At 49.9% G+C, this 12,577-nt stretch overlaps 1 protein-coding gene across 1 annotated transcript in view; it reads left to right on the top strand.

Moving 5' to 3' along the window:
• Nucleotides 1–6,967, top strand: part of Tll2 (tolloid like 2) — a 115,324-nt gene extending 108,357 nt beyond the window's left edge. The window contains exons 18-21 of the mRNA XM_032895500.1: nucleotides 17–144; nucleotides 2,431–2,644; nucleotides 4,972–5,222; nucleotides 6,746–6,967. Coding sequence (XP_032751391.1) covers nucleotides 17–144; nucleotides 2,431–2,644; nucleotides 4,972–5,222; nucleotides 6,746–6,880 — 728 coding nt within the window. The 3' untranslated portion in view covers nucleotides 6,881–6,967. The remainder of the gene's footprint in view (nucleotides 1–16; nucleotides 145–2,430; nucleotides 2,645–4,971; nucleotides 5,223–6,745) is intronic.
• Nucleotides 6,968–12,577: the final 5,610 nt, after the last annotated feature.

Genomic DNA, 12,577 nt, shown 5'->3' with positions numbered 1-12,577 from the left:
CCCTTCTGACCTCCAGCTGGCTGTGCATACAAGATCAGCAGTGCGGAGGGAACCCTCATGAGCCCCAACTGGCCCGACAAATACCCCAGCCGGAAGGAGTGTACCTGGAACATTTCATCAACTGCAGGCCACAGGGTGAAAATCGTGAGTCACTTCATTAAGAGCATGAACTTTGGCATTAGGCAGATATGGGTTCAAGTCCTTGCTCCATGACCAGCATGGAGCATGTCTGGGTCTTGGTTTCCTGCTGGGAAATGGGGAGATGCTGTGAATCTTGCAGTGGGTGCTCTGAGCAGACGAAGGGAGCATCCCCAGAGCTCTGTAACAGCACTGCTCACAGCAGAGCTGTGTGAGGTGGTGGCCACCACACAGGTCTGCAGTGCTGTGTGTGATTCAGTTGTGTCCAGAGCTGATCTCTTACAGAACATTTTACTCTTAAAGAAGAAAACAAAAACAGAAGACTTAATTTACATGGAACGTTGAGAGGTCACAAGTCCTCAGGTCCCCGTGCCCACTCTAGAAATTTGTAAATCTCTTCAGAAGTTTCCCATGCAAGGGAAAGCTTGTACCTTTTTTTCTTATCCAAATCACTCACATAGAACAAATACAATTGTTCATTCTCTGCAGTCTCCAACTTTTTCAATTAACAATAGGAACAGCACGCTAACTCCTCCTTCAGTCAAAAATCCAATCCTTCAATCAAAAATCTCACCCATGTATCTGATGCATGGCCTCACACAGGACATTTCATTATTTACAAAAAACAACAAAACAAAACAACACACACACACACAGCACACTCACATATACAGGAATACTCACAGACACACAGATACACACAGAAGCACATGTACACTCAAAGAAACATATACACACAAACATACATAGGAACACTCTCTCACCCACAAACATACACAGAAGCACACTCACAGACGCATATGCACACAAACATGCACAGGAGCACTCACACATGCACAAACATACACAGACACACACAGGACTACACTCACAGACACATGCACACATCCATCCATCCATCCATCCATCACACACACACACACACACACACACACACACACACACACACACACACACACACACACCCCCTCAGGCTGTTGGGATGAGCTAGACAGACCTTATGAATGACAGACTGGAAAATGCAGGGAGAAAGAAGAGAACAGGAAAACACGGTGATTTGTGGATGATAATGTCGGGGTGTTTCCTGCTGTACAAAGGTAAATTAACGGGCCCCCAAGGCATCATGGGTACAGAAGGGACCCCAAACCATGGGGCTCGTCTGGTAAATGCTGTGTGGTGCCTATGTAGAAACTGCTTTCTCCTGCCCTGGGTCCCTCAGAACAGTGTAGAATCTGGATGAGGGGGTTAGTTACCTTCGAAAGGCCAGCTTTGCCCTAGACTGCCATCTGCTGGAATGTCCTCTCGGTCAGTCATGAAGAACAGCATTCTCTGGAGGGTGGGACCTCAAACCTGCAAAGTGGGAAGCCTCTATCAGAGGTGTCAGCATCCAAGAATTAGTCTAAGAGAGACATTTCCCTTGAAAACGGTTGGTGAGCATGTGGACGGAACTCTGCCTTCTGTTACTGTAGAGCGACTCCCTGCACACAACCAGCGACCCCCTTCCCACTTTATCCTTTGATTGGAACCTTCGCCTAACACTCCTGCTCTCCCTATGCTCGCCCTGTGCTCGCCCTGACATCACAGGCAGGCTGTCAATCAGTCAGGCGTCTACCCAGCACCCAAGGAGCTGTATATGGCCAGAAACTGTTCGGTTCCTCAGGCCAGCAAGCGGGGACACCCTCTGATGGAAGGGACGGGAAGAAAGGAGGCGACAGAGTCTGATTATGGTTAACAGTACGGCCTGGAGAAGTTGGCTCTGGGGCATGCTCGATTCTTACTCCAGCTGAGCAGATTTAAGCAAGCCAATTAGTGTCTCTATGACTCAGTTTCTCCTTCTGCTCACTTGGGATAAGAATAGATCTTCATAACCTCATTAGAATTTAAGTGAGAGATTTTTTTCATCATTTACTGGAATAGATTAAAAAAAAAAAAAACCCAACAAATGTCAGCCTCTTTGAGGACGATGGCAGAACAGCGTGGCCCCACTCAGAGCCCCTGGAATTGCAAGTGTATGGCAGTGGGCACAGGCTAACGGCAGCACCTCTGAAGCCACGGGTCTTACGTACCAGCTCTACCAGTGAGGACACTGGCCATGCCAGCTGAGCGCTCAGCACTAGCTGGTTTCTAGCTTTAGAAGAATTAAGTCTGGGAAGCTGGCTTGAACCATGACAGCAATGGTGGGCGCCCCTGAAAAGCTGACAGACAGACACCTCCAGGCCCTGGGTGCCCCTCCCCTTCCCCTCCCTTCTCAATGCCAGACCCTTGCCTCACTCTCCGCTCTCCGCTCCGCAGACATTCAGTGAGTTTGAGGTTGAGCAGCATCAGGAATGCGCCTACGACCACCTGGAACTGTATGACGGGACGGACAGCTCGGCCCCCATCCTCGGCCGCTTCTGTGGCAGCAAGAAGCCGGATCCCGTGGTGGCTACAGGCAGCAGCCTGTTCCTCAGGTTTTACTCGGATGCCTCGGTGCAGAGGAAAGGTTTCCAGGCTGTGCACAGCACAGGTGCGGGGCTAATGGCTTCAGACTGAGCCCCTTACAGGCACAGGAAGGGTGTGGAGTAGTGCGCACAAACGTCCCCATTAAAAGAAACGTCCTGTCAAGAGAAGCGTGGGCCGCCACCATAGGCTGAAGGGCAGCTCTCTTTGATGTCTTTACTTGACAAAACTGCATGTAGGCAACGCTTTGTTGGTACCGTCCCCCTTCCCGCCCTGTCTTCCTCTTTCCCTCCTCGGTTTTTCCTTTTTAAACTGTGACATTTTGCTGGCCGGTGAAGTGCAAAGGTCTGAAAACTGAATGGAAGGGAGCAGCCATTTTACTCTCTGCTTCTAGAAGACGTTGCCTTCTCTGGCCATTTCCCACCCCCTTGTGACTCCGAAAGTCAGTAGCTCTGCCAGGTCCTTTGGAAGAAAATGTGTGTGCTTCTAACTTACCCACACTGTTAATATAAGGTCAGTGAAGAAGAACACTCTGCCGTTTCAGCCTTAGCCCTGTGGAGGAGTGCGGGCCCTTTGATCCTGGCATTTAATCGTGGCAGAGCCAGAGGCTGTCCAAGAGCCTCAAGCTTTTGTCTGTGGAGCTGAGCAGGAGGTCATGATCGTGGGACACAGCCATTCTTTTTAATTACCCTCCCTCCCCTAAACCAGAGGCAGAAAACAGGGCTCAGAGCTCACAGAATGGCAGTCCCTGTGTCTAATAGATCTAGCTTTCCCTGCTTAGCCAGACACCCCACACTTCATGAGACCCTGTCTAGCCTCTGAAGGGTCTATGCTTCCTCCACCAGAGTTTAAGGCCACGGAGGAGGGACTTCAGCTTCTCGTCCTTCAGACAGAGGAGCACTTGGCTGCTCTGGGTCAGAAAGGTGGCTCAGTGGTTAAGAGCACGCGCTGCTCTTGCAGAGGAACCTGGGTTCAATTCCCAGTACCCACCCAGCAGCTCCAGTTTTAGGGGAGCCAATACCCTCTTCTGGCCCCACGGACATCGCAAGCACATGCTACACACATGCACATTCACACAGAGCACCCGTACACACAGAGCAAAGTAAGGTGAACACAGGTGCTCTGGGCAGTCGGGGCACCTGTGGGACATATTTGCAGAATTTAATAATGGGACTATTTACAGCAGGGCTTGCAGAGTGTGGGGACAACCCAAGGGGCAGGACAAGGTTTGAGAACCACAAAACTGTAGTCACCTCAGTCTAGAGGGTAAATGGAAGAAAGGCCTGGGGGGTACTGGGTGCAAGTTGCCTAATTTCCCTCTGACCTGCATGTTGCCAGTGGTTGAATCCAGTTGCAAAGTGACAGGTCACTGGGGTGAAGGGGTAGTGGGATGGCAGGGTACTAAAATGGAAGGGTGTTGGAATAGAGGGGTGTTGGGGTAAAGGGGTGCTGGGGTGAAGGGGTGGAGGGGTGGAGGGGTGCTGGGGTGAAGGGGTGGAGGGGTGGAGGGCTGGTGGGGTGGGGTAGGGGGGTGGAAGGGCTGCTGGGGTGATAGGATGGAAGGGTGTTGGGGTGGAGGGCTGGTGGGGTGGCACAGCAGGTAGGGAAGGAGGCATCTTGCCCTTTTATACTGATTGTATGTCTCATGAGTTGAAAGTCAGGTCAGTCATGACGAGACTATAGCCAGAGTGAAGATAGGAATAAGGACTCAAGTTGGGCAGTGCTGGAACCACCCTGGCCACCAACTCCAGATAGGATGTTAAGACCCAAAATTGCCAATAATCCACACCAAGAATGGCACCATATCCCTCCCCCTGCCCCGACTTCCCCTCCCCACCTCACCCCATCCCACTTCCCCACCTCACCCCATCCCACTTCCCCACCTCGCCCCATCCCACTTCCCCACCTCACCCCACTCCCAACCCGACTCCCAACCCCACAGTGTAATCCCTTTCAGTAGACGTGGAGGTTTCTGTGTTGCTGAGCTCCGTTGCAGTTCCGATATGCTTTTATTGCCCTCTGCTGGCAGACGCCACAAATTACAGTATACTCTGGAGCTAGCGGGAGCCCTTCCTGCTCCAGGCACTCCAAGGCTTGGAGCAGTCAGGTCAGTCACGTCTCTGCAGTCAGTCAATCCACTCTGGCTCCTTCTCCTGATTGGTGGGGAGAGAGAAGGCAGCAGCCAGTCAGGGCCACTTTGGATGTTCCAGGGAACCCTGCCCTGTGCCCCCATGGGCCTCTGCTTACCCCTCATACAGTAGTATGGTGAGATTGCCTATTGCCCCCTGCAAGGCACCCAACAGACTGTGGAGAGGCTGTTGGGAAGCAGCGGGCTGATGTCCAGACTTTGGGTGCAGAGGGAGAGAGTGAGCCTTCGTTCTCTCTCTGCCGCAGAGTGTGGAGGCAGACTGAAGGCTGAAGTGCAGACCAAAGAGCTCTACTCTCATGCCCAGTTTGGGGACAACAACTACCCGAGCCAGGCCCACTGTGACTGGGTGATAGTCGCGGAAGACGGTTATGGCGTGGAGCTGGTATTCCGGACCTTTGAAGTGGAGGAGGAAGCTGACTGTGGCTATGACTACTTGGAGGCCTATGATGGGTACGACAGCTCAGCACCCAGGCTTGGCCACTTCTGTGGCTCAGGGGTGAGTCTGAGGGATGTCCAGGCTACCTCTGGACGCACGAAGAGTCATACCTGAGCTGGAATCCTAGCTAGTCCCGCCACTGTGAGCCAAGGAGCCTGTTTCACTGGGGCAGAGAGGAAAGGGGATCCCCAGAGACAGGCTGGGAGGCAGCCCGGTGTCTTCCAGTCACACGAAGGGCAGTATCATTATCGAGGAAGACTTTATTATTTTTGCCTTTGTCCCTGTTTTTCAAAAGAGTACTCCCCTTAATTTTTATCTGGGCTTTATGAATGCGTTGTATTTGTACACATTCCCAATCTTTACAGTTCTTCTTTTTCTTGTTTTTCAAGACAAAGTTTCTCCGTGTAGCCCTGGCTGTCCTGGAATTCACTCTGTAGCCCAGGCTGGTCTTACACTCACAGAGATCCACCCGCCTCTCCCTCCCAAGTGCTGGGATTAAAGGCGTGCGCCAGGACCTATCCACAATTCTTATTCTAAGCAAAACCAGAGTCTCTGATATTACAAATCATTCCTGGCATAAACATAAGGTCATTATCTTCCTCTCCATTGCCCACTTCCTGGGCTCACTGTAACCCCAGAACCTGGCTCAGGGTGGACATACAGTTTGTGCTCAGTGGGCATAGAGGAACCGGTGAGACCAATATCCTGGCTACTCTCTAGTCCCACCACACTAGTCACCATCTGCCCTGGGCTTCACCCATTGTCTTTGCTGAACACGCACGTTTCTTTGCTAGTGCCCGGGCATATGCAAATTGTCTTGGAGTCACCACTGCTCCTAATGCGACACAGACATCCAGACTAGTATTCATGTCTTTGAACGGTTATCCTTCTGTCTTTCTTTGTCCTCCCCCAAAGAAAGAACCACCAAATGAGACCTCCCTTTGAAGGAGCCCCTTAGAGATCATAATTAGTGGGAAGCCCTATTAGGCATAGCCCGGATCTGGCAGGCACTGGCCTTGGCATGTGGTCTTGCAGACGACCTGGCAGAAGCTGCCCGACAAATGCATCAACTCCACCCACTTGTAGGCCTGGACAGAATGTAGACCTGGACAATGGTCATTTTCCCCTGTTTCCTGGCAGACACATCACAGTGTTAAAAATCACAGAGCAGGAGATCCGATCTTTCACAATCAGTAAGACCCGAGTGTGGGTCCTGTTGCCCGATGTGATCTTGATGCCTTAAAGGCATGTGCATAGTGGAGCTAGCACCCGCCTCATCTCATGCTTGTGGGGTTTGCATTGCATGAGATCTGGATGTGGTCAGCACAGTGCCTGGTCTGCCTGTGCCCTGACGTAGGATAGATGCTGTGTGTGCTGTGTGTCTAGGCTCAGGTTTGTAAAAGCAGGGCCCAAGGAGTCTTCCTTTGAGCAGGAGCATGTCTGGGTGCCTGTCTGGGTGCCTGTCAGAGCATCTGGTGACCTCATGGCTGCTGTGGCCAGCCTTAGACACAGCACACCCTTCTCTGAATTCCAGCAGTAACCAAGTGACCTAAAACCCAGCTTTTCCTTTCTCTTCCCCTCAGCCATTAGAGGAAATCTACTCTGCAGGAGACTCACTGATGATTCGCTTCCACACGGACGACACCATCAACAAGAAAGGCTTTCATGCCCGATACACCAGCACCAAGTTCCAAGATGCCTTGCACATGAGGAAGTAGCACCTCGGTTCTGGAAAGACGGGGAGACTAAGGACGTTTTAAACACTCGTGAATGAGCAGCCCTCAGTGTACAGTACTTTTCTCCACTACGAAAACTCACACTACAATCTTGAAACTGTCTATCTGGATGACAGTACAATGCCTTTGGCCAACGAGGGGGAGGAAGAGGGGCCCGTTGTTTCCATTGGTTCTGTCTGTGGCGCTATCAATTCCAGCTTTTGGAGGAGGGCAAAATTTGGAGTTAGGGACCCACAAGATGGGACTCTTCACATTTGTTTTCAAGCTTTGCTCCTATGGGGCAAAAGGCCAGCCTGGGGCAAAGGGCCAGCCTGAGGCAAAAGGCTGCCTCTTTCTCAATTGCAGACTGGCTTCCCTAGGTGACATGAGCTCATGCTGGTGACTTGGCTGCCTTCTGACAGTACTGTGCATGGAGGATTAAAGCTTGGCAAGGGCTACGTCGGTACCTACAGGAGTTGCTGAACACTTTTATGAAGCTCTATCAGAGTCGAGCCAATCAAGAAACCTGAAAATGTGGACACAAGAGTTAAGTAGCATCCCAGGGCACAGAGAGGAGGCTCAACCTGGGAACCACCTAATGGCGTTGGAAGACCTTGAGCATTTTCCTCTGTTACCTCCTCGGGGGCACCCCTTATCATCAGTCCCCATTCAGAAAGGAGAATTCACGGTCACCCCTAGTAGGACACTCGACAGGGAGCACCCCCAGGTTGCTGAGATGGCACATGGCTTTGCCCAGTATTCCTCCTCTCAGAGGCTTAGAAGATGTCACCCGTGATGGGGTTCCCACTGGCTTCCAGGACCTCCATCTGTGAAGGTGCCTGGTCTAGGGAGCCTCAGCCCCTGGATGGCCAGTTCAAACAGCATCTGTGAGATGGAGACGCGCCAAGTCACCTCAGGACCAATCCAGGTCTCACTACGAGAAAATTAGTAATTCCATGTTACATGAGAACCATCATCTCTGGAACAAGTCGGTCTTGTGGCACACAGAACCAGGCAGGTCAGAGTGCGTTGGTGACCCTGCTGGGGTTAACTGGGACCCAGCCATCCACTTGGACTTGGAATTCTCAACACCCTGGCACTTGCTCTAGAGAAGTGTTGAGGGTGACGTTTACATAACTTTAGCACCTCAAGGTATAACTGAAGCAGTGAGGTAGATTTGAATGGCATTTCATTAAGGTATCTCTGGGCATTATGAGCTAAACGCTGTGGTATGTTAGCTTTCTAAGAGCATGTATGTCGGAGAACTTTTAAAACAATGTTTACATAACCGCAGGTCCTGTTGGGTTGGTGGTGAACCCAGGGAGGCACAGGAGACTGTTACAGTTAGAGGTGCGGTAGCTTCCGAGCACCAGAATCCTATGGGATGGACCGTCACTTTAAACCAAGCATGTGTGAAGGCTAACGGTTCTACTTTAAAAAAAAAAAACTGCAATATACCAATCGCAGGATGACGTCCGACTGGAATGAGTGTTGGGAGCGAAAACTAGAATGAGACAAAAGGGAGAGAACTGCATGGGAGGTCTTTGTTCTTAAAACAGAAGCAAATACAAGTACTATTATTATTATTATTATTATTAATATATATCTGTATATATGTATGTATCTATGTATGTATGTAAGGATCAGCTATCAACGCCTTAATCAGGGCATTGTGACAGTGCCAACCCACTGACTGTGGCTTATCGTCAGACTCTGGTGCTGGCCCCACACCTTATGCCGCTCCCTTCAAAACCGAGACCTCTTCTCTCTTCTCTGGGCTCTGAACTGCAAGGCTCAGCTTCCACCCTGTCCCGATTGCTGGCACACCCACTCGGAGAGCTTCGTGTGGCAAAAGAGACTGCTTGGGCCGTGGTTCTTATCCCATCAGCACACTGTGATAGATTCCACTTCTCTGGTGTGTGTGTGTGTGTGTGTGTGTGTGGGTGTGTGTGTGTGTGAGAGAGAGAGAGAGAGAGAGAGAGAGAGAGAGAGAGAGTGTGTGTGTGTGTGTGGGTGTGTGGTGTGTGTGTGAGAGAGAGAGAGAGTGAGAGAGAGAGTGTGTGTGAGTGTGTGTGTGTGTGTGTGTGTGTGTGTGTGTGTGTGTGTGTGAGTGTGTGTGTGTGTGTGACTGTGTGTGTGTGTGTGTGTGTGTGTGTGTGTGTGTGTGTGTGTGTGTGATTAGCTTTTATTTTTTGCCTCATCTTGTCTGTCAAGGTCGGAATGGAAACCAGGAGGCGTAAGGTATCTGTCACCCATCCCACTTTATCTCCTCAGAGATAAAGAAAATTCTGTATTTTTAACCCTTAGAAGTGTAAACAAGATTGGCAAATTCCATGGAAAATAGGACCTGGGGAGAGTCAGGGTTGGTTTCAGCATTTGTCACCCTGGTAAATAATTCTTTTTAGTGTGAATGTTTTCAGAAGCGCACAGCTTTAGTGGAGGCCAGTTTACAACAATAGGGCTGTCATGAAAGCTCTCATTTAGGCCTGTGAGTGACATATTCCCAGAAGACAGGCTCCAATTCAACAAGGGCTGTTGGAGGGCCCCTCCTCTGGAAGCCAACACCCACAGGGATCGCACATGACACAGGCCCTGCAAAAGAACTACAGACTGGCTTCCATGAATAGGCCACTCCACAGAAAGACCCAGGTGCCCACTCTGGTCCTTCCAATTGCTTGGTGGCCTTTCTGAAAATGTCGGATGTGGCTGGAGAGAGGGGCTCGAGGATAGCCCTTTGGCTTACCATTCCTTTTCTATGGGACCAGGCCTGGGGGTGTCATGGAGCTCTAAGACCCAAGAACTGCCTCTGGGACAAGTGGCGTAAGGAAGTATTTGTAGCTTGGGACTCCAGGCTGAGCTAATTCTAGTATACTCCAAGTTAGCAGAAACTACACCCCAGGGTGGAAAACTTCTCCGAACAGCTGAAGCCAGGCCGTGTATTGATTCACTATTTTCTCTAAAATATCTTTCTCAGTATTTCCCTCTCCACACTCATGGTTAACCAGCCAATCTACATAAGAACCTGCTGTCAGTTTGGCCCCGTAGCTCTTCAGTGTCCTTGGTATTGTTCATGCAGTTTGGGAAGAGATGGTCCTAACATTAACGTTTTTAAAGTTTGCTTCGCAGACTGTGATCGGCGTTCCAATCAGAAAACCCCAAATATCTAAAATGTCTCTTTTTTTAAAGTAGAAAAGTGTTAATCTATAAATATAAAGGTATTTTTTATTTCCAGTAACTTTACATTTCATGTAAAAATGTCAGTTGGCAAGAACATGGGGAGATGGTAACCCTTGTTAAAAATGATGGTTTCATTAAAGAATGTGGATTTAGTGCTGTGTTCTGCGTTTGTGTTAACTACTTCAGACAGCATTGGCCTATTTAATTTTTTTGTGTTTCTACGCGTCCGTCTTTGCCTACACGTTTGTATATGCGTTCTATGTGTGCCCAGCACCCTCAGAGGTCAGAAGAAGCCTTAGGATCCCCTGCAACTGGAACTACAGGCAGTTGTGAGCCACCACGTGGGTCCTGGGAACTGAACCCAGATCCTCTTCGAGAGCAGCAAATGCTCTCAACTCCTGAGCCACAACTCCAATCTCTACCACTGACATTTTAGAGAAACATTTGGAAAAATCAGAACAAGTCTACCGCAATAATATTTTTGTACCACACGGGAATACAGTGAAACCCTGGCCCCAATGTGGTGGGGGTCTTTGAGAAGTGAGGGGTCACTTTCCCCATCCACCATGTGTAAAGCCAGAACATGGCTGTCCCTGAAGCAGACATGGACCTTATCATACCAGCGTTGCTGGGACCTTGATCTTGGACTTGACCACAAGCATGTGTATATAAGGTACCTACCCTGTTGTTCAGCATAAAGAATTCTCTCAATCTAGGCAGCCACTTAGCATTTAGACAGGGCCAGCATTTAGACAGTCATTGGTCTGACTAGGAGTGTCCGCATTTGGGGTCCCGATTGGAGGAGTTAGAGAAAGGATTGAAGGAGCCGAAGGGGTTTGCCACCCCATAAGAACAACAATACCAACCAGAGCTCCCAGGGACTAAACCACCATCCAAAGAGTACACATGGAGGGACCCATGGCTCCAGCTGCATATGTAACAGAGGATGGCCTTGTTGGACATCAATGGGAGGGGAAGCCCTTGGTCCTGCCAAGGCTGGATTCCCTCACCCCCAAGTGTAAGGGAATGTCAGGGCAGGGAGGTGGGAAGGGGTGGGTGGATGGGTGGGGGACACCCTCCTAGAATAGAAGAAGGGGGAGGGGATGAGATAGGGGGTTTGTGGACAGGAACTGGGAAAGGGGATAACATTTGTAAGTAAAAAATATCCAATAAAAAAGGCGTGTCCCCATGTAAATACTGGAAAACGTAAATGACTGGAGAATCAGAGTTTGAGTCCCCGACCTCACTAAGAACGCTCCTTCTGCTGCTTCTAAGGAGAGGCTTCTCTGGCCCAATACGGGAAGCCCCAACCTTACAATGGTTGGACTAAACAGTTTTTGGGGATTAAAAACCTTTCAATGGTGTAAAAATGATATGCATTCAGTAGAAACCATGCTTTCAAATGTTTTAACTTTCATTTTTGACTAGGCAAGCAGTATGTGGTAAGATACCCTCTCATGGCACCGTGCGGTCACGAGTGATAGCAAAACGACACTGTAATATTTGTCATTACCGAGCTGTGAGGGTTGGGAGGTTTTTGACGTATGATGTTTGTAACTTGCAGTAGGGCTGTCGGGCACAACTGCCTCATCCATTATGGAGCATCTGTGCTTCCAGAGGAGGGGAACCTGTTTACCTCATGCATCCCATTTCCTTGGCTTAACACTTTCAAGTGCACACTGCAAACCCCCGTCTGAGCACCGGAGGGACGCGCCCTGGAGACGCCATGAAGCAGTCTCCTTGGCGTGTGGCTTACCCAGACCGAGCACTTCCTCCTTCAAGAACCAGAGTCTTGATCTGTTGGCAAAGGGTGAGACGTTTTAGAGCACATTTTCCTAGGACACCCTCAGGGGTCTGGCTGTCCAGGAATCCTGTTGTTGAAACCCCAGGAGCAACCCGCTGTCTCCCAGAGCCTGGTGCCTTGACTCTCCTCTGCATGCCCCACCACATCCAGGCGATAATGCCTGGTACAAGATGGTTAGACTGAAATGCCACTCAACTCAAGGTGCCGGCCATTCTTCTGAAGAGATGGCGAACCCATCAGAGGGAGAGTTGGGAATCAGTAAATACATAGTGAAAAGAGCCAGAAAGGACCTGAGTGGTCTTGTACACCCATAGCCAGGATACAGGACACAGGACACAGGACACAGGACACAGGACACAGGACATAGGACACAGGACATGGTTCTTTGCTTGGATGATGGTAAAGTTCTCAGGTCCGTCTATATAATTCTATGTCTTGCAAAAAGTTTAGCAGCCTGGCTTGGAACAGTTGCGTTGGCTAAACGTCCAGTCTATAGATTAAGAGATGGAGGTCGGATAAATGGATTCACTTTCTACAGAGGCAGCTGTGACTTGACCTATGTTGACTAGTCAACTATGTTGACTCTGAGACTTCTAGATACCAGTATTTTTAGTTCAGACACTCACTGTTGTTTTGGGAACTGGAAGCCCCCAGAGGAGGCCATATAGGTCTTGTTCAGTAGAGGGACCCAGTGCCTTGCACACTGACGGTAACAGCAG

The sequence above is a fragment of the Rattus rattus genome, chromosome 2 (assembly GCF_011064425.1).
Source record: "Rattus rattus isolate New Zealand chromosome 2, Rrattus_CSIRO_v1, whole genome shotgun sequence".
Classification (NCBI taxonomy): domain Eukaryota; kingdom Metazoa; phylum Chordata; class Mammalia; order Rodentia; family Muridae; genus Rattus; species Rattus rattus.
The sequence above is the reverse complement of the archived record's forward strand: the minus strand, read 5'-3'. Positions and strand labels throughout refer to the sequence as shown.